Source organism: Manihot esculenta, chromosome 15 (genome assembly GCF_001659605.2).
Source record: "Manihot esculenta cultivar AM560-2 chromosome 15, M.esculenta_v8, whole genome shotgun sequence".
NCBI lineage: Eukaryota > Viridiplantae > Streptophyta > Magnoliopsida > Malpighiales > Euphorbiaceae > Manihot > Manihot esculenta.
In genome coordinates this window covers 28,362,889-28,383,171 of record NC_035175.2, presented here as the reverse complement: position 1 = coordinate 28,383,171, position 20,283 = coordinate 28,362,889, and the positions used below count along the sequence as shown (strand labels likewise).

General features: G+C 32.3%; 1 protein-coding gene across 1 annotated transcript; it reads left to right on the top strand.

Annotated features, from left to right (window-relative positions):
• Positions 1-2,670: 2,670 nt before the first annotated feature.
• Positions 2,671-19,063, top strand: LOC110602717 (F-box protein SKIP31). The gene is made up of 9 exons (XM_021740309.2): positions 2,671-2,987; positions 3,068-3,304; positions 3,421-3,494; positions 6,711-6,786; positions 14,798-14,908; positions 17,995-18,169; positions 18,262-18,380; positions 18,625-18,679; positions 18,768-19,063. The coding sequence occupies exons 1-9, from the start codon at positions 2,910-2,912 to the stop codon at positions 18,836-18,838; spliced, it is 996 nt and encodes a 331-aa protein (XP_021596001.1). The 5' UTR covers positions 2,671-2,909; the 3' UTR covers positions 18,839-19,063.
• The last annotated feature ends 1,220 nt before the right edge of the window (positions 19,064-20,283 follow it).

Below are 20,283 nucleotides of genomic sequence, written 5' to 3'. Positions count from 1 at the left end.
AAGTTCAATGTATCTAACTCCTTATAACACATAACATTTACTAGTAGTGACTAGTATTTGATGATAACACCCAAGTTTAAAACTATGGTACTTATTTAGAATATCTATTAATAATTTGGAAGTATTATGGAATATTCTTGACACAAGAAAAAAGAAAAATAGTACTTATAACTTTGAACATGGGTTGTATAGTTGAATTAGAATGTGTACTTCTGTTTTATGTCCAATCTGTAAAATGAAAGTAATCTATTTGGAAAGATTCTAAAAGATTAATGGTTTTGCATTCCAATACAGAAGCCAAACAATTTATTGTATGATACAGATGCTTCAAATAAGTTGTTATGGATTCAAATGTTCCTAGAGAAACTTCGTTGGTGTTCTTGATTGCATCAATAATTTTACTTTAATTGTGGCAGCAATATCTTATCTAAGACACATAAACTATGACCTTACAAAATGAATTCATATATCTAGAAACATCTAAACTCATTATCAAAATACCAATTGAAAACAAAAGAGAATAGTTTCAATTATGATACAGATGTTTCATGATTGTTCTATTTACTTAAACCATAGAATTAGCATAATTATACTGTCATCTTTAGAAGATGGACATTGTACATTGATGGTAATGGCTCCAATGTAAGTGGGAGTCCATTAGACATATGTGCCCTAGAGTTATATATTGTAATATTGATTTGACATAATATTATATCCTTAGACTTAAGCAACAGATAATTCAATTAATTAAAGGTTGTTTAAATAATTAAATATAATATATTTTCATTAGTTTTGAATAGGCATTCCATTCTTAATAAGTTAAGAATATAATAACGGAATATACTTGTACAAAATACTATAAAACGTTCAAAGTCATAGGATCACTATAAAAAAATAAAGTATCAGCGATGAAATTTTTCCTAACTAATAGTACAAAATCCATCACTGATACTTTTAGCGATAGATATTCAATAGACCAAGATTTGTCGCTTAAAGTCCTGTCACTAATTTTTTTCTGACAAATCTAACTCGCTGTCGAAAACTTTTTTAGTCAGATTTTTTACGAATATTTCCATTGGATAATTTAAGGACCAACATTGTTGGTTGCTAATTTTGTTAAAAAAGCAAATTCCATTCAATAACCAATTCGTCAGTAATCCATCGAAAATAATTAGTGGCAAAATATATTCGTCGGAAATTCATCATATATGTTAAACTTATTTATCAATATTCATCACAAATCCGTTAAAATTTTTTGCATATTTTCAATAATATTTGTTACTATCAACCAAACAGTTTCTTGTTTTATTTTGATATTACATGTATAATCTAAATAATTCACAACTAAGAAATACATTCAAAATAAATTAAACTTTATTCATAATTATTATAATCCATGTCCTTGCACACATTACTTAACAATATTCATAAAGTTCAAAGTTTAGAGCAAATCTATAATACTTAACCATGTCCATAAAGTTCAAAGTTTAGAATAAATCCATCAATTTTCTAGAGCATCTGATGGAGAAGTAGAATTTGAAGTGGTGTGATATGGTGAAATCCTTTTTTTCTTCCTCAATATGGATATAATCTCATCTTTTACCTGCTTTAATATTTGCACTAGCATTTGCTCCTGCATTTATTCCATCTTTCTTTTATTTTCATCTAATTTTTCTCTATTATTTGTGCAACTTCTAAAGATACCATAGTTTGAGAAGGTCCTCCAAATGAGCTATGTGCATAAAAAGAGGTAGATGAACTGTAATTTCTTGATTTTATAATCGCAGAAGATCCCAAACTATACACTCTCCCTTTATTACTCTCAGAAATTTTAATCCACTTGTCTACGTAAAAAACAGACGGATTTTCAAAATTATCATCAAAATTATCAACAGTACCACTTAAATAAGCTCTTTAAATAAAAAGATATAATAGATATTTCATTAAATATACGATAACATAAAAACTTTTAAAAAATAATGTGGTAACAATAAATATTTAGAAATTAATTTATATCAACTCGATGTAATTTTCTATCAATAAAGATACATTGACTCTACTTTTTTCAGTGAATTATATGAAATATTTCAAGTTAAGTTGATGCTTACCTAATTTTTTTATCTACAAAAAAGAAACAATCACACAATATAATGTGCATAAATAATTTCTAATCATCCATATAAAAATCAATTTATATAAATAAAAATAAAAATTTTATAAAATTATATCAACCTATCCTTATAAAACTCTAGATTTATTGAACTACTAGAGTGTTCATAATAGTTCTTTTTTTTTCTTTCGATTAGCTTTACTTCTAATTTCTTCCTTTACTGTAGTGTACTCCGATAAATAATTAGTTCATTTCATATTTCCGTCGCCATTCAATTTATTCTTAAATTAATTTAAAAATAATAAGAATGATAAATAAATTAAATCAATTTAAATTTTATTACTTTTAAATTAATTTTAAATAAATAAATTATTTTATAAATAGAAATGGATAGGATGTTATTAATAAAATTTATATTTTTTTAAAACAATTATATGTAAATTACTTTTTAACCTTGGATCAAACATGTTTTCCAGCCAACTAATTCCAAGGCGGCCAAAATGTGTACGACAGTCCATGCGAGATATTTTGTTTGGGTTGAAATCTGAGAAGCTCATCCAAACCGGTCGACCCGAATCGACCCGAATCGACCCGAAATCTGTCCCGCTCGGCCGCTTCCTCTCCAACCGCTTTGTATTCCATTTTAAGCCCCCGAGTCCCAGCGGCCGCAAACCGGCCTCCGGGAATTATTGCCACCGCCGGCGGCGAGGACATTAGAAGTCGTCTGGACTATAAATTGCATATCTTAGAGTAACGATTTAAGCAAAATAGATTACATAGGAAGATCTGTCTTCCAAGCATGACCATCTCGGACGATGAGGACGATCTCTTGGCCCATTTCCTCGAGTCAGAGGTTCTCTCCGAAGTATCAGATCAGGTAATTTTGCAAAATCTCTTAGGTATTTTTTTAATCGATTTGATGAGTGGTTTGTGGGACAATTTTGATCGATGCTGTAGGAAGAGGCGGAGGAGACAGAGATTGAAGAGAAGGAGGAGGTGGAGCCTAAAGCGAAAAGAGTTCGTTCAAATGAAATTGAGAGGTCGAAGGAGAAGGAGAAGGAGAAGGAGAAAGAGAAAGGGAAAGGGAAAGGGAAAGAGAAGTATAGTACCAAGCCAAGGAGGATAGAAAGTGGGATTTTGAGCAAAATCCCCCCTGAACTCTTCCCCCATATCCTCAAATTTCTTTCTTCTGAGGTTAATTTTCGATTTTCTTCTCTTAGTATATTTTTTGTTATAATTAGTCTTTTTTATTAAAAAAAAAAAATAAAACTCTTGATTCTTTCCCCTTTTCTGTTCGAAATGAATTGCAGGATCTTATGGCGTGCTCTCTGACATGTAAATTTCTCAATTATGCAGCATCTGATGAGTCCTTGTGGCGTCGCCTGTGAGTACTTCCATCAAACTTCTCGTCTTATTGAGCAAGTGATATTAATCATACCAAATCTGTTTTGTTCTTCAAATTTTTAGCAGCTTTCAACTCTTTTTTTATTATCTATGCTACCTGCTGGAAGAACTTAAAACAAACAAACTCTTGCTAATAAGCCTGTTACAAGGGATAATATATGGACATTTATAACTCTTGTCACACAAATTGGCCTAATTGTTGGCGGTGGAACAACTATTAGCTGGCTGGCCACAACATCTAACGTAAATAGCCTCAAATGGTTATTACTACCAATTACCTCCTTGTTAACCTTTTGGAATTATGTTTAGTAAGAGGAGGTATTTTCAAGCAGAATGTTTGATGCATTTGGTAATGGGGTGAAATGTTAGTCAAGGATTTAATGGTTTTTGTGGGTTGGGGGATGTAAAAGATTAGATTTTGATAGATTTTGAAGTGTTTTTTGTTTGTCCTAATTTGATTTTTTGTTTATTTGTATTTACGCTTGATGAATACATTACATGAACTCGTGTACTGTTAATAGTTATGGTGAAAGCTGCTTTGCTAGTGGTTGGCTGGTAGGAGTGGTGGGAAGTTCTGAAAGTGATGATGATATCCTTGAAAATTCTTTAAATATTTTTGCCTTCACCCATTATTCTGGAGTCGTAACTCTAAGCTAGACCTTTAATCTTCTTTTTGAGGTTTTTGATATTAAAGGGGTTTAGCCTCATTGATTAAAATTTAACATCCTATTTCTGTATCTTGATTTAGAGTAAATCTCTCCATTTGAGGTTTTTGATTTTATTTTTAAAGGAATTAAGTAGTAAATCCCCTAACTTTTCCAGTCCCTAAGAAACATGATTAAAGGATAGTAATTGTTGCACCATTAACCTAGTCTCTTTAATGGGGTAAAATGACATAACTATATAATGAATTTGTAATAAATTTATTATCAGCCAGTTTCGCAGCAATCCATTGCCACAATAATTGCCGCCAATGTGCCTTTACCATTGCTAACAACACCATTGTTTTTTTTTTGCGCTTGTTTACAAAGGTAAACCAGACACATTTGAAAAAAAAGCATTAATCCATTAATGATTACACGATTAAGCATTATTTAGCCTGTGCCTTTATAATTTGACCTGTGAAAGTGAAATCCTTTATATCATTCAACATAAGGTACTTGATACATTTATAGTTACAAAAGAGTCAACTAAATTCCTGTGCATCAAGAACAAGAATGGAAAAGAATAAAACCTTAGGAAAGACAAGAATGGAATGGATCAAAGCTGGAACAGAGAAATTACTGGAGGATAATTATAGGAGAAAAGAAAAAGGAATACATGCTAAATTGTGGAAAGATAAAAAGAGATATTTTAGGATTCTCAACACTTGCCCTCAAGTTGGTGAGGAAATATCTTACGTTCCCAGCTTGCTTGTAATGTTCTGAAATTTTACTGTGGGTAGTCCTTTTGTTAAAACATCAAGTAGTCGTTTATTTGTTGGCATGTAAGAATTGTTAATGAGACCATTTTCGAGCTTCTTCTTTATGAAATGTTTGTCTATCTCCACATGTTTGGTTCTGTCATGCTAAATTGGGGTCTGACCGATGCTAATTTCTGATTTGTTGTCACAATAAAACTTCATTGTCCCTTGTCTCTTAATCTTGAGATCATCAAGAATAATCTTCAGCCATAATAATTCATAAATTCTATGAGCCATTGCTCTAAGAATTCAGTGCTGGATCTTGCCACTACATTTTGTTTTAACTTCTCCTTGTCCACCAAATTTCCTCCTAAGAATGTGCAATAACTTGATATTGACCTTGGCCTTCTGTCCACCAATGACCCAGCGTAATCTGCATCTGTATAGGCCTCTAAAGTCATCTCTTCTCCCTTCTTAAACAAAATTCCTCTATCTGGAGTAGCTGTCAAATAAGATAAGATTCTATGGACAGCTTGTAGATGCTCTTCTTTTGGCTCATGCATTAATTTGATTCACCACTTACGTTATATGATATACCCAGTGTAGTATGAGAGAGATAAATTAATCTCCCAACAAGTCGCTGATATCTCCATTTGTCAATGACACTACCTCCTTTCTCTCCAATCCTATGATTTGAGTCAATCAGACTTGTGCTAGCTACCCTGCAACTAAGTGTTCCTATTTCTTTAAGAAGATTGATGACATATTTCCTTTAAGATTGGAAAATTCCTCTCTTTGAATCTACCACTTCGATGCCAAAAAAATTCTTCATTTTCCCAAGCTCCTTTATTTCAAATTCCATAGCCAAATGATCTCTAAGATTCTCCCTCTCAATTGGATTATTCTCAGTGACAATAATGTCATTAATATATGCCAAGAGAGTTGTAACTTTCCCTTGAGAAATGCGTTTACAATCTGTGACCGCTGAAGGTAATTTTTCCCATCAAGTAGATAGGTCAAGCTCATACTTCGAAGTTCTCCATTTGATCCATGTGAGGAAGACTCAAGAGATACGGTTTGATTGGTGCCTACATTCTCAGAGATTTCTGACATCTCTGTGAAGAATTAAGTTGGCTGAAACTAATACAATTGTGAGTTTAAGAAATAAAAAATGGAAGACGAATCATTTTGATCAGCATTTCAGGCTGATCAAAGGCATTAGCAGTAACTGTAATGAAGACTGAAATTAGGCAGTGTAGGCCAACAAGAAAATCACTAATAAACACTTAACAGAATACTGCTTAGTGTTAGCTGCTCTGAATCTGATACCACGTGAAGTGAAATCTTTCGTATCGTTCAGCATGGTACTTGAGGCATCTATAGTTACAAAAGAGTGTGCTAAATTGCTGTGAATCAGGAACAAGAATGGAAAGGAATAAAACCCTATGAATCAGGGACGGAGAAATTACAGGAGAAAAAAATAGGAATATACATGCTAAATTATAGACAAATAGTCGGGGATATTTATGATTCTCAGCAGATCCTATTCCTTTTAATCCATAAAAGAAGCAACATTGATATGTCTTCTAAAGTTGAAGGCAAAGCATAATAAAAATTGCTATTATAGGGACTTTTTACTGCTTCAGTCGGCTTCACATTGTGGATTTTATGTCAAAATGAAGATGGAATTTTGTTGACATGTTTACTTCAGTTGACTTTGTGAATATGTATGCTAGTATGCATTATCCTTATCACCATAGTTATCAATATAGTTCGCATTTTTAATATTGGCAGGTACTGTATGCGATGGGGTCTACTGCCCCCTTTCAAGAAGTTATGTGATTGTGTTTGGAAGAACCTCTATATACAGGTGGCTTTTTTTCACTCGTTGACTTGTAGTATTTTCATAATTGTTCTCTCTTCTCTCATAATTTCACCCCTTTACTTTTCCCACTAAGGTTGGCACAAGAAATATATTTCTATATTATAATTTTGAATTGGATAAATATGTAAAGAAAAGGGATACCTTTGAAGACATACCATTTCATAATCATTGTTTTTCTCAAATATTAACTAATGTTCGAATTTTTTATTTATCTGCATAGCTGAAATGTAATGATAATAGAAAAATGATTATGATCAATAATTTATAAAAGCATTAAAAAAGGAGAAAAAAATATATACCTCTAAAAAAAGATTGGATTGTTTTGGAGAAGTTTTCTAAGGACAACCATAAAACTATCGAGTTGTTCCTTCATGATTGATATTGATCACCACAATTTTAAGGGACTGGTTTTTTGTAATGTGTTTTTCATATTATTTGTATTCATTGTACATTATTTTTTTATAAATATTTTCTATTAATTTTTATATATAATATAATAATATTATAATATTTATTATCTTGAATAGCCAATTAAATTTGATCTTCCTTTATCATAATACCAAACTATTGTAATCGTATTTTATATTTAACTATAGCTTATTGGAAAGAATATTATGAAATAAAATTAAGATAAATCAGTTATTCAATTTTATCATTATAAATTGTACGAATATTATGAAATAAAATTAAGATAAATTAGTTATTCAATTTTATCATTATAAATTGTACAAAAGGTAATATTTATTGTATTTCTTGCAATAAAGACAATATGTTTATACATTAGAAACCGTATCTAGAAAGGAAAGAAAATCAAACCTATGATCATACAACATCTATTAATATTTACTTCCTATATTAACATATTTACTTCCTATAACCTATAATACTCCCCCTCAAGTTGGAGTATAGATATTAATCATGCCCAACTTGTTACATATATAATCAACTCGAGTCCCATTTAGAATTTTAGTGAAGATATCTCCTAATTGTTCTCCAATTCTGATATGTCCTATTGAGATTATCTTTTGTTGGACCTTCTCACGAACAAAATGACAATCAATCTCGATATGTTTAGTCCTCTCGTGGATTAGAGACAATGTGGATAGCTGTTTGATTATCACACCACAACTTAGCAGGCACTAAATTTGTGAACCCAACCTCTTCCAACAGTTGACGCATTCACAAAACTTCACATACGACTTGTTCCATGACTCGATATTCATATTCAGCACTATAACGAGAGACCACATTTTGCTTCTTACTTCTCCATGAGACCAGGTTAGCTCCCACAAAAATACAATATCCAGTGGTTGACCTCCTATCAACCTTCGAACCTGCCCAGTCAGTATCAGAAAAGCATTCAATATTTGAGTGCCCGTGGTTACCATAGAAGAGGTCTCGTCTTGCAGCCCCTTTCAAGTAACAAATAATCTGTCTCAGAGCATCCCACTGAGCAACAGTAGGAGAGGACATTAACTGACTTACCACACTCACTGAATATGTCATGCCAAGACGAGTCCCCGTCAAATAATTCAGCTTGCCCACCAATCTTTTATACATTTCAGGATCGGCAAATGACTCACTGTCTTCTGTGGTAAGTTGAAGATTAGGGGTCATTGGTGCACTACAAGGTTTAACACCCAATTTTCCTGTTTCTGCCAACAAATCAAGAACATATTTTCTTTGAGATAAGAAAATGTCTTTCTTACACCGCATAATTTCAATGCCCAAAAAATATTTCAAGGAGCTCAAACCTTTTTATGAAATTGTATTTTGAGAAATTCTTTTAGGGATGTAATGTCAGCAACGTTATTTCCTGTGATAACAATATCATCCATATATACTATAAGTAGAATTACTCCCCTATCAGAATTTTTATAAATCACTGAGTGATCACACTTACTCACTTTCATTCCAAAATGTTGGACCACCTCACTAAACCTACTAAACTATGTCCAGGGACTCTGTTTCAAGCCATAGAAGGATTTTCGAAGTCTACAAACCTTGCCTAACTCCCCTTGAGCAACAAAATCAGGTAGTTGCTCAATATAAACCTCCTCCTGAAGGTTACCATGGAGAAAAGTATTTTTAATATCTAGTTGATGCAAAGACCAATCATGTATAGCTGGCAAGGAAATAAATAATTGAACAGATGCGAGCTTTGCAACTGGAGAGAATGTATCAGAATAGTCAACTCTATAAGTTTGAGCATAACTTTTGGGCATTAAACGGGCCTTGAGGCGAGCAACAAATCCATCAGGGTTTACTTTCACTGCAAACACCCATTTATACCCAATAGCCCGCTTTTTTGGGATAAGGACATCAACCCCCAAGTACCATTAGTGTCTAGGGCCATCATTTCTTCTTCCATCGCAGCACGCCAACCAGGATGAAATAAAGCCTCAATAATAGTTTTGGGGACTGAATAGAATCTAAAGCAGTGGCAAAATAACGAGAAGAAGAGGATAATTGACCCTAAGAGACTAAAGACGAAATAGGATAAGTGCAAGTACGTTTACCTTTGCGAAGAGCAATGGGCAAATTCAAATCAGACGATGAAGGATCGGTGGGACCAGGGTCTGTCGACGAAGAAGCTAGTAGTGGAGCAGAGTCAGAGTTCTCTTAGCGTCTAGTATAAACATGAAAAATGGGAGGGCGACCTGACACATGAGCGGAAGGTGCAGGAAGAGTCTGAGGAGACAGAGAGTGAACGGTGTATAACAACAGGTCATCTTTCTCCCTCTGGGTGTCATAAACAGATGATGGTGGAAAGAACAAAGTGGACTCAAAAAATGTTACATCAGCAGACACAAGATACTGAGTAAGATTAGGAGAAAAACAATGATACCCTTTTTAAAGTCGAGAGTAGTCAAGAAAGACATATTTGAGTGATTTGGGATTCAATTTAGTAACCTGTGGACGAACATCACGAACAAAATAAGTATAATCAAAGATACGTGGTTTAATAGAAAATAAAGATTTAGTGGAAAACAAAATGTTATAAGGGATACCACCATGAAAGGACGGAGGAGGGCATGCGATTGATCAAAAATAGCGGTGAATGCAACATCAGCCCAAGAGCATTTAGGTACTTTCATTTGAAATAAGAGGGCTCTGGCTAATTCAAAAAGATGTAGATTTTTTCTTTCGACAACTCCATTCTGTGAAGGAGTGTCAACACAGGAAGACTGATGAAGAATATTTTTTTGTAACAAATAAGATTAAAATTCTCTAGAAAGTTACTCTTTAGCATTATCACTTTGCAATATTCGAATGGAAATATTGAATTGAGTTTGGATTTCAGCATAAAAAGCACAAAATATAGAGAATAACAACTCTTCATTAAAAATAATCAAGTAGTTGGAGAGAAATCATCAACAAAAGTAACAAAGTATTTAAAGCCAGACTTAGACACAATAGGACAAGGACTCCAAACATCTGAATGTACTAAAAGGAGGATGAAATCCGTTTATTGACTCGAGACACTGTAGGTAAACGATGATATTTGGGACAATACTCATAATCTAAAATAGACAAAGAGTGAAACTGTGGACATAACTTCTTCAAAGCCGAGAGAGAAGGGTGCTCCAAATGACAATGAATATCAAAAGGCGTTAAACTCATGGAACAGGCAAGAGATTTAGGTAGTTGCTGATCCAAGACATAAAGACCCTCTGATTCACGCCCCCTACCAATGATTTGCTTCATCAAAAGATCCTGAAAAACACAATAATCAGGAAAGAACGAAATACAACAATTCAGTGCACGAGTGAGTTTATTAATGGAAAGCAAATTAAAAGAGAACTTAGAAAGACATAACACAGAGGATACAGAAAGAGAAGAGGTTAAGTTGACATGTCCAGAATTCATGACAAAAAATTTAGTGCCATCAGCAAGAGTAACATAAAAAGACGATGCAAGAGACTTAAGATTAAACAAAAGGGTAGAATTACCTGACATATGATTAGTAGCACCATAATCAATAATCTATTTGGAGGATGAAGACTCAAAGCATGCAGTAAAGTTACTTGACTCAGCAATTACAGTGATAGAGGAGTTAGAAGATTTCAGAGATGCCTGGTATTGAGTGAATTGTGCATACTCATCTACAGATATCAAAATTCTCTAATCAGAAGAGGCCCCAACTGCCATATGCACTATTTGTAAGCATTGATTCTTATTCTGAAGTTTCAAGCATGTCTTCTTACTATGTCCAGGTTCACGACAGTAATAACAAATAATTTCACCAGAGTCAGAAGTAGGAACTGCTTCCCTAGGACGTTGAGATTCTCTACTTCTATTAAAACCTCCTCTGTGCCCATCTCTGTTATTTTATCTGCCATTGTCATTGTGACTAACAAGAGCACTAGTGGTGTGTGAAGGAATTGGAGACTCTATACGCAACACCCTAGTGAAAACATCATGTGACGATGATATTTCAGAGTCAGAAAGAATATAAGATTTAGCTGTCTCAAACTCTGGAGGGAGACTTGCAAGGAAACTCATAACAGCCATTTGCTCTCGTTGAGCTTGTTGAGTTTTCACATCTGTACTAAAAAGCATCAAGACATTAAGTTCCTCGTACACTCTTTTAAATTCCAAAAAATAGGAGGTTAGAGTTCTATAATGTTTCTCAGCTCAATAAAATGTCTTACGCACATCATAAATACGAGAAATATTCATTTGCCAAAATATAAAAACTTCAAATAATCCATTAATTTTTTAACAAATTCACAGTGATTAATAAGGCTAATTACCTCATTATGAATAGAATTTCGGATTTGCAAAAATAATTGAGCATTATCTCTCATCCAATCTGTTATAGTTTCATTAATTGGAGGATCCTTGGTAAGATGATCATCCATTCCGATACTTCGTAAATAAATACGGATAGTTTTACTCCAATCCAGAAAATTAGATCCATTTAATTTGTGTTATGTGATTTTAGTGAACAGTACCAGAATGCGATTCAAACCCAAAAACACCTTTACCCAACACCCTATCGGCAAATGAACCATAGAATTGATGAGGGGGCTTCGAGGCGACTTTGGCAAGGGTGACTGGAGAGGACATGCGATGCGCCTCTACACGCCGGTGAGTGGGATGGCGTCGGAAACCTTGTCGCGGCGAGTGAGGACAATTGTCTGCTCTTCAGGGAAGCTTCACCGGCGCCCCGACATCCTTTCTGGGTGGGCGGTGAGAGACAAATGTTATCATATATGGGTAACCTAAAAAAACAGGAGCCTTGAGTCTCCAAACAGAGTAGGAAAAAAAAATTCAAATCTCACGGGAGAGGCTTTGATACCATGTAGGAAATGTAATATTTGTTGTATTTCTTACAATAGAGATTACAACATATTTATACATGAAAAACTGTATTTAGAAAGGAAAAAAAATAAAATCTATGATCATGCAATCACTCAAATTAAACAACTAATACATCTATTAATATTTACTTCCTATAACCTAAAACATAAATTATATAACCTAAAACATAAATTAAGTATTATAAATATGGTAGTAGCATATGAATTTTTTGATTTTATTGACTAATATTTGTTATTTAATAGAATTATTATCAACAAATATTTTTAAGAAAACTACTATAGTCTAATTATATTATAAATAGTAGGTTAAAAGTAATTTATTGCTTAACTTTATATTAATGCAATAAAATTTTAAAGTTAATACTTTTCTATTTTATTTTACTTAAATTTATTGATTTTCAATAATATAATATGTTGAAAGATATGATTAATTTTCAGCATATATAATTTTTATTGGTATTAACCAACCCAAAGCAATAGCAATTAAAAGAAACGAAAGAAAGGGGATGTGAACAGTACCAGAGAATGGAGGTGAACAGTATCAGAATGCGATTCAAACCCAAAAACACCTTTACCCAACACCCTATCGGCAAATGAACCGTAGAATTGATGAGGGGGCTTCGAGGCGACTTTGGCAAGGGTGACTGGAGAGGACATGCGATGCGCCTCTACACGCTGGTGAGTGGGATGGCGTCGGAAACCTTGTCGCGGCGAGTGAGGACAATTGTCGGCTCTTCAGGGAAGCTTCACCGGCGCCTTGACATCCTTTCTGGGTGGGCGGTGAGAGACAAATGTTATCGTATTGGGTAACCTAAAAAAACAGGAGCCTTGAGTCTCCAAACAGAGTAGGAAAAAAAAATTCAAATCTCACGGGAGAGGCTTTGATACCATGTAGGAAATGTAATATTTGTTGTATTTCTTACAATAGAGATTACAACATATTTATACATGAAAAACTGTATTTAGAAAGGAAAAAAAATAAAATCTATGATCATGCAATCACTCAAATTAAACAACTAATACATCTATTAATATTTACTTCCTATAACCTAAAACATAAATTAAGTATTATAAATATGGTAGTAGCATATGAATTTTTTGATTTTATTGACTAATATTTGTTATTTAATAGAATTATTATCAACAAATATTTTTAAGAAAACTACTATAGTCTAATTATATTATAAATAGTAGGTTAAAAGTAATTTATTGCTTAACTTTATATTAATGCAATAAAATTTTAAAGTTAATACTTTTCTATTTTATTTTACTTAAATTTATTGATTTTCAATAATATAATATGTTGAAAGATATGATTAATTTTCAGCATATATAATTTTTATTGGTATTATTTTATTTATAATTTTATTTTAATAAAAAAGCATTATTGACAAAGCTTTACTCCGTTTTAACACTTTTTATTTTTGATACTTTATTTTAGTAGTATTAGAATTTTAATTATTCTAATTAAAAATTAATATACTTAAATTATTTGAAAGTAATAAATTTTTTTTGAAATTCTTAAATTGACTAAATATGTCTTGCATTTTCTATTTTAATTTTAATTTAATTTTATTATTATTGGTATTAACAGAAATTTAAAATATATAATTTTTTTCATGTATTTAATGTGCAATATGTTATATTATAACTTATAGGTAATTGTCTTTTGAATTACGAATATATATGTACGAAAATTCATAAAAATGAAAAAAATAAATTAAAACATAAAATTAAGCTATAATTATAAACTTCTATTCATATGGTCACATAACAAATTTCATGTTAAATAATTTAAATTATTATGTTAAGAGAGCAATAAAATGTAGAATTATTAAATATTGAATACTTTTAAAATCATTAAGTATATTATTTTTATATTATTACTAGTAAAGCTACTATTGTATAACAATATTTTTATTTTAATATTTATTTATTGTAATACTAAAAAATAAATTTTATGTCTTTAATTTGTACATTTATGTTTGCTGCTAAAAATTATTAGTGACATATTACTTTCTGCTAAACGTTTTAGCTAAATATCTATTCATGACAATATTGTTGGTGCTAAACCTTATTATTGGCAACAAATCCAAATATACATTAAAGATACTGCTATCTTTTATGAATTTTTTAAATATGAATTTTTTAATTTTGGTTAGTAATTTTTTTAATAAAAATTTTATTTTTAGATTATAATAAAATATAATTGAATAGGATTCAAATGTTATAATAATTCTTCAACCAATTTGAATGCAAATAGAAAGCCAATATAATTAACCAATCAAGTTAAATATTTTTACATGAAAATGAAATAAAAGAATTTAAGCTATTAAAACAATGTAAGGATATTTTTGGTAATTCTAATGTTCCATCAACTCCTACTATATATATTATAGATATATAAAATTTCTTCTCAATTTTGTTTATAAGCAAAAGTGTAACCGGCATAAGTTCTCAGAAAACCTTGGAATTGTCCCTCCACTTTATTAATAAAACATTATAGTACATCCATATTTTTTTATAGATGGCTTTGCTGCTGTTTGTATTTTGGGGCAAAGGGATCAATGTAGATCGTACATTGAAGTGCTAGCTTTTTTACTTGTAACATGATGAAGAGGGTGTGGTTAAGCTTATAACAGTCTTGAAGTGGTAACTTTTATTTGCAGCGTGACGAAGAGGACATGGTTAGGCTTGTTAGGAACTGCCCTCCTGAGTTTAAAGAGTACTACATGCAAATGCATGCAGCAAAGAGAAGTCAAGCTCCTCTTCCATCTCAGGTAATGCTTGCTTTTGTTGCTTTAAAATGTTTCTAGATTTGCGTAGTTCAAATCTGTTTGAACTGTTAGCTATTTTAAATTAAGGAACTGCCTATTTCTCATGGTATTTATGTACATGGGGTACATAATTAGGGAATAGGAAGCAATGGTAAAACTGTTACTTTTTACCTGGGTAATTCTAAGATTTGTAGTTAGGAGGGTTACATGTTCTAGAACTTTACTTAACTTTCATATTTTCTTTCTTTAAGAACTTACTTTTGTAGTCTTTATTTGGTCTAGTATGCATCTTTAGAAAAATTTTATCATGGTCCAAACTCATGGGCTAGATCAACATTAGGATTTGGGCTGTGATAGGACCCTTAAAGCTCATGAAAGCCTGAAGTAGTGTATCCTCATACAAGGCCTATGCACAAACTCAAATGCAATATCAGTTCATAAAGGGTGAGCTCAACCCAACCTGTCCCGACGAGGGAGTTTAGCTCAACCCTCTGCGCATATATGATAGTCCTATATGGGGGGCTATTTTGTTCCCTTGAATAGGATCTCTTCATAGGTTGATAAATTCAAAATGTTCCTCCTTGGAAACCAATTTGCCTTTGTACATGTTCCTGCAATTTTTTTGAGGAAAGACTCAAGAGTTTGCTAGAGAGAACCCTATAATCTAATAAATCAACTTTGTTTAAAATGTGTTTATTTTATTACTGATAATCAATACATTATATAGAAAGACTGCAGCATTCAAAAGGAATAAAGCTTCCCAAAGCTACGAAGATTACATCATAACTACTATAAATTTGGAACTTTAATTAAAAAATCTGAGATCTTGAAGCAAAGCTTGAAATGCAGATTCTGAAACTGGTCCTTGATTTTTGAAACAAAAATGTTTTACTACAATTCAAACAATTCATCTGCAACCTGATCTGCCCACTTTTCTTCCACCCTGGTTGTTGCATTCTTCTTGTTCTAGTGGCAATCATAGGACCTGCCCACAAATGCATCCAGAGCCACAACATATCAACATCCATAGCATGCATGCTTAATAAATATTATATACAAACAACACAATTTTTCAGTAATCTTGTGAAGTGTGAGAATTTACTACCTAATGTAGTCTAAAAGAACTGTCCACTGCTAAAGGATGGAGTGTGGGGACAACCATACGCAAAATGTACTAGGGTAGTCTAAAAGAACTGTCCACTGCTAAAGGATGGAGTGTGGGGACAACCATACGCAAAATGTACTAGTCTTTTAGTTTTATCCTTCATAGAGCAAGGGTTAAAGTCCCTACTCTGTTTTCTTCTTTCTAAAGCTATGGATCTGACTCCCAAATGCTATTTTCCTTATTATGGGTTTGAGTCCCTAATCTCTCATTTCCTCACTAAATTTTCAATTCTAAAAAATCAGTTCTTTTATCCCAACTTTTAGTGAGTAAAAGGGAGCCTAGCCAAGTCTGTTTCTGCAACTTGAGGGTGTTGGTAAGCCTGATTAATTGCTGGACCTGTTGCAGTGCTCTGAAGATGATTTTGGATCACTTTTTTACTGCTGGTTTTTATTATTTGTGTTACATATGTGTTTATCTTTGGATTCAATAAGAACTCAGGCTAGAATAGGTGATATTCTCCTCAAATTAAGAAGATTACTCCTAAATCATAGATGATATTCTCCTTAAATTAAGAAGAAGATTACTCCTTAGATTTAGGGATTAAGTATCTCTTTGATTGGCGGGATATGTCTTCCTAAATTTAAGAATGTATATCTTGGTAATTTCATTATAAATCGCACTATGTATTATACAAGAAAAGATACAATTGAATAAAAATGTAGCCCTTTTGGTTATTTCCCATCTCTTCCATTCCTTCGCTTCTCTTCTTTTCTTACCGGAAAAAAAATCAACATGGTATCAGATCCTGTTCCTGCTTCAATATCAGGTTATGTGTATGCCTGCAATCCACAATCCAATAGAAGCCTTCCTATTTTTCACTCGGTTCCATCTTCCTTTCACTTTCAGTAGTAGCACCTATAATCCAACCAAGTGGCCCAGCGAATCTGAACTTCTCCTTCCAGTCCTTTGAATATTCTGTTTCCAACCAAATCTGAACCCCTCCTTCTCAGTTTAATGTTGGTGCGCTTCTTCTTCTTCTTCTTCTCCTTCATCCTTTGAAACCTAACTTCCCATCTTGGTGAATCTTCAATTTCTAACCATCCCTATTAGAGTCGGTGCTCTTCTCTTGTCACATGTATCAGTGGGATTCTTCAACCTGTTGTATCAGTTCTCGTCCACTCTTATTGGAGTTGCAAATAATCATGTTTGTGCTCTCTTTTGCTCATGGCTTCAATGTGGTCTTGCATGCTTGTTGAAAGCCTCTGTTTTCTTTGGGTTTATTATTTGTATTTCTCAGTGATTTGTATTGTGTTGATTGTTTTTATTATTTTTGTATTTCTGTTATAATATTAATGGTATGTATTTTATTTTATTTATTTATAGTTATTATTGTGTTCTTTTGCTTGAGATAAGATAAAATGCAAGAAAATGAGATAAAAGAACATGATTTTCCTGTTCGCCTTGAGAGAAACTGCAACCAAATGAGAAAATCTCTGGAAAGTAAGAGAAATTTTGAAACAGAAAAGCCTAGCCGAGCTGTAATAGTCGGTTTCATTCTCTTCATAACATCAGTTTGGTTCTTTTTTATAATTTTACTTTTCAGTTTATTGATTTCTACAGTTCAGAATCGAACTGACCATGGCTATCTCTAGTGCTCCTTCGTAGCTTCAACTTGTTAAAACCAAATTTTGTTCTCTGTTAAGATGATTCCAGTATGGAAGTTTTTATCCCAAATTATATCCTAAATGAAGATTAAGATATCATAGCTTACCTACGTTGATTGATTTTAGATTAAGAAGTCACACGTCACTCTGAGCATCTTAGTTAAGTTTTGAGGTCTCTGTGATGCAAGCACCTAGAAGTAGATTTAGATACAAGCATTTGCAATTTGTTAACTCTTTTTGTGCACTTGATATTTGACTATAAAATGAAAGTTGTGTTAATTATATGTATGTTTGTTATTTACTTGCTTATTTTTGTGAAGGTGAAAGATGATCAGATAATTCTTGATAAGACGCTTGCTGATCAGGTGTCTATATGGAAGAAAAGCAAAGGCCTGACTGATAACGTGGTCACTGACCATGCTTGTTCTGGAGATAAGTGTTCTTACCACCAAATTGGGGATGTTTTTGTCTGTGAGAAGACTGGAAATGTTCATGGTAGAAAACACTTCTTTAATACGTCCAAATGTGTTCTTAAATTGGGACATTGGGGCATAACATGACGTTTCATCTTTGTTTCATTTTTTCAGTGTGCGATGAAACATGCAGAGAAGTTGTTATAAACCCTGTAAATGAGCTTTTGGTGTGCACAATTTCTGGGCTTTGTTTTGATAGACTTCTGTCACCGTATGAAATGGAACCATACCCGGTAAGTTAATTTGTTTTACAGAAATGTGGGACATGTTCTGTTATTGCATCCTGTAGGAAAGTATAGTATATCTTAATTGTAAAGTGGCAGGAGGTTTTAATCTAACCTTCTGTATAATCTAAGTTCTGAAGTTCACAAGTAATTTCTATCTCCTTTTTGCTTTTTTGTTTTTTTTAAATTTTTTTATCATTGTTAAAGTCACTGCTATCAAGTCATTTGTAATCCTTGGTATGCCTTGTTATAGGCGGAGGGCGCAGCAACAGAGGAAGCAGAGCCTTTTATGGGATCTGGTCGTTTTGGTAATTGAAGAAACTTTCATATCATGCATTCAAAGTACTTGACATTATTGTACTAGGTATCTCTCATTGTGTTGTTTGTTTATGGCAGCACGAGCTTACTCGTTGGGATATAATTGCGATGATGAGAAGGAGCTAGAAGCTTGTTTGAGGTTTTGCTGATCCAAATCTTGCCCTGCATAATTTGGATGCATAGAATATCAAAGATGTCGTAACTTTGCCATATATAGTAATTCTAAGTTGATTAAGTTTACAATTGCACTGTTTGTACGAACTGAGCAGCAGTTGGGCACTCTTTTTTACTGTAGTTATGTAAATTATAGGGTAGTTTGCATGCCCAATAAACTTCGAGCTGAGTGAAATACGAGGCATTTTGATTTGCGGTTATGCTTGGAATAGAGAATAGGCATGAGGCATGGGGAGCCATCATCTCATTACAAGTGCACAGGTTCATTAATGCTAGCCACCCATAACTTTGGAGGTTGTTGTGAGTTTAGTTTTTGTTTTTAATTTATCACAAAACCTATCATCTTTAGAAATGTTGTGGAAATCCCTCGGGCCATTGACGTTACTCTGACTAATGTTTTTTAAAAAGATGGATTTTTACGACTTTTGAAGGTCAACCTTTTTGTATCATTATTGAAAATGTTGGATTTTTATGCAACTTTTTTAAAGATTAGGGGTCTTGTTGAAAATTGAAGATGTGGATTAAAACATAACCTCTAAATTAGCCTGAATGCGCCTAATACTTAGAAAGGAGCAGCAAAATCTTGCCACATGAGTTTGTGTCTTCATGGATGTATTCAGCCGTAAGTTATGAAGGGACTAAGGGTTGCTGTGCATGTCGTGGTAATATAAATGATAAGAAAGATGTTAATATTGAAGATGTATATCTAATATGATTTTATAATCACAAAATAATTTTTCGATGAACTCAACTCAATTTTCCATTAAATGCACTAATCAGTACTATTTATAAATTGATTCATTATAAATCCATTGCAAATATAAATTATTTACAATATATCAGTTAATTATTAATAACCACCAGTAAAATACATATACTATTAGCTTTATTCTATTAATATAATAATTTTTAAAAATAATAATTTATTTTATACTTACATAATTATATATTCTAATCGTAAATTTTGAAAGAGTTTGATTTTAATAATAATATATTGAATAATTATAAAAGACTCAATTATGTAGAAAAGGAGGCTTCTTATATAATTCAAGTGAGATTGATATGCAAAGATGTCTCATACAAATTATTTTCAAAATTTCAAAAATGTTTAAGGTGAATTAAAGTGAAAGATAATTCGGAATAAATTTGTTAAGGTAAAAAATCGAGTGAGGTTGATATGCAAAGATGTTTTATACAAATTATTTTGAAAGTTTCAAAATGGTTGTATCAAATTTCAAAGTGTTGAGACTTTTTAAGCAAGTGTTTAAAATAGACTGAGATTAGACATCTGATTTATCGTCTATAATTTCTAAATATTAGAATCGTACATCTAATTTTTAAATTTAAATATTAAATTTTTCTCTATTTTATTTTTAAATAATTAATTTCGATATATGTGTCTAGCTTATCTAGCCTGCAC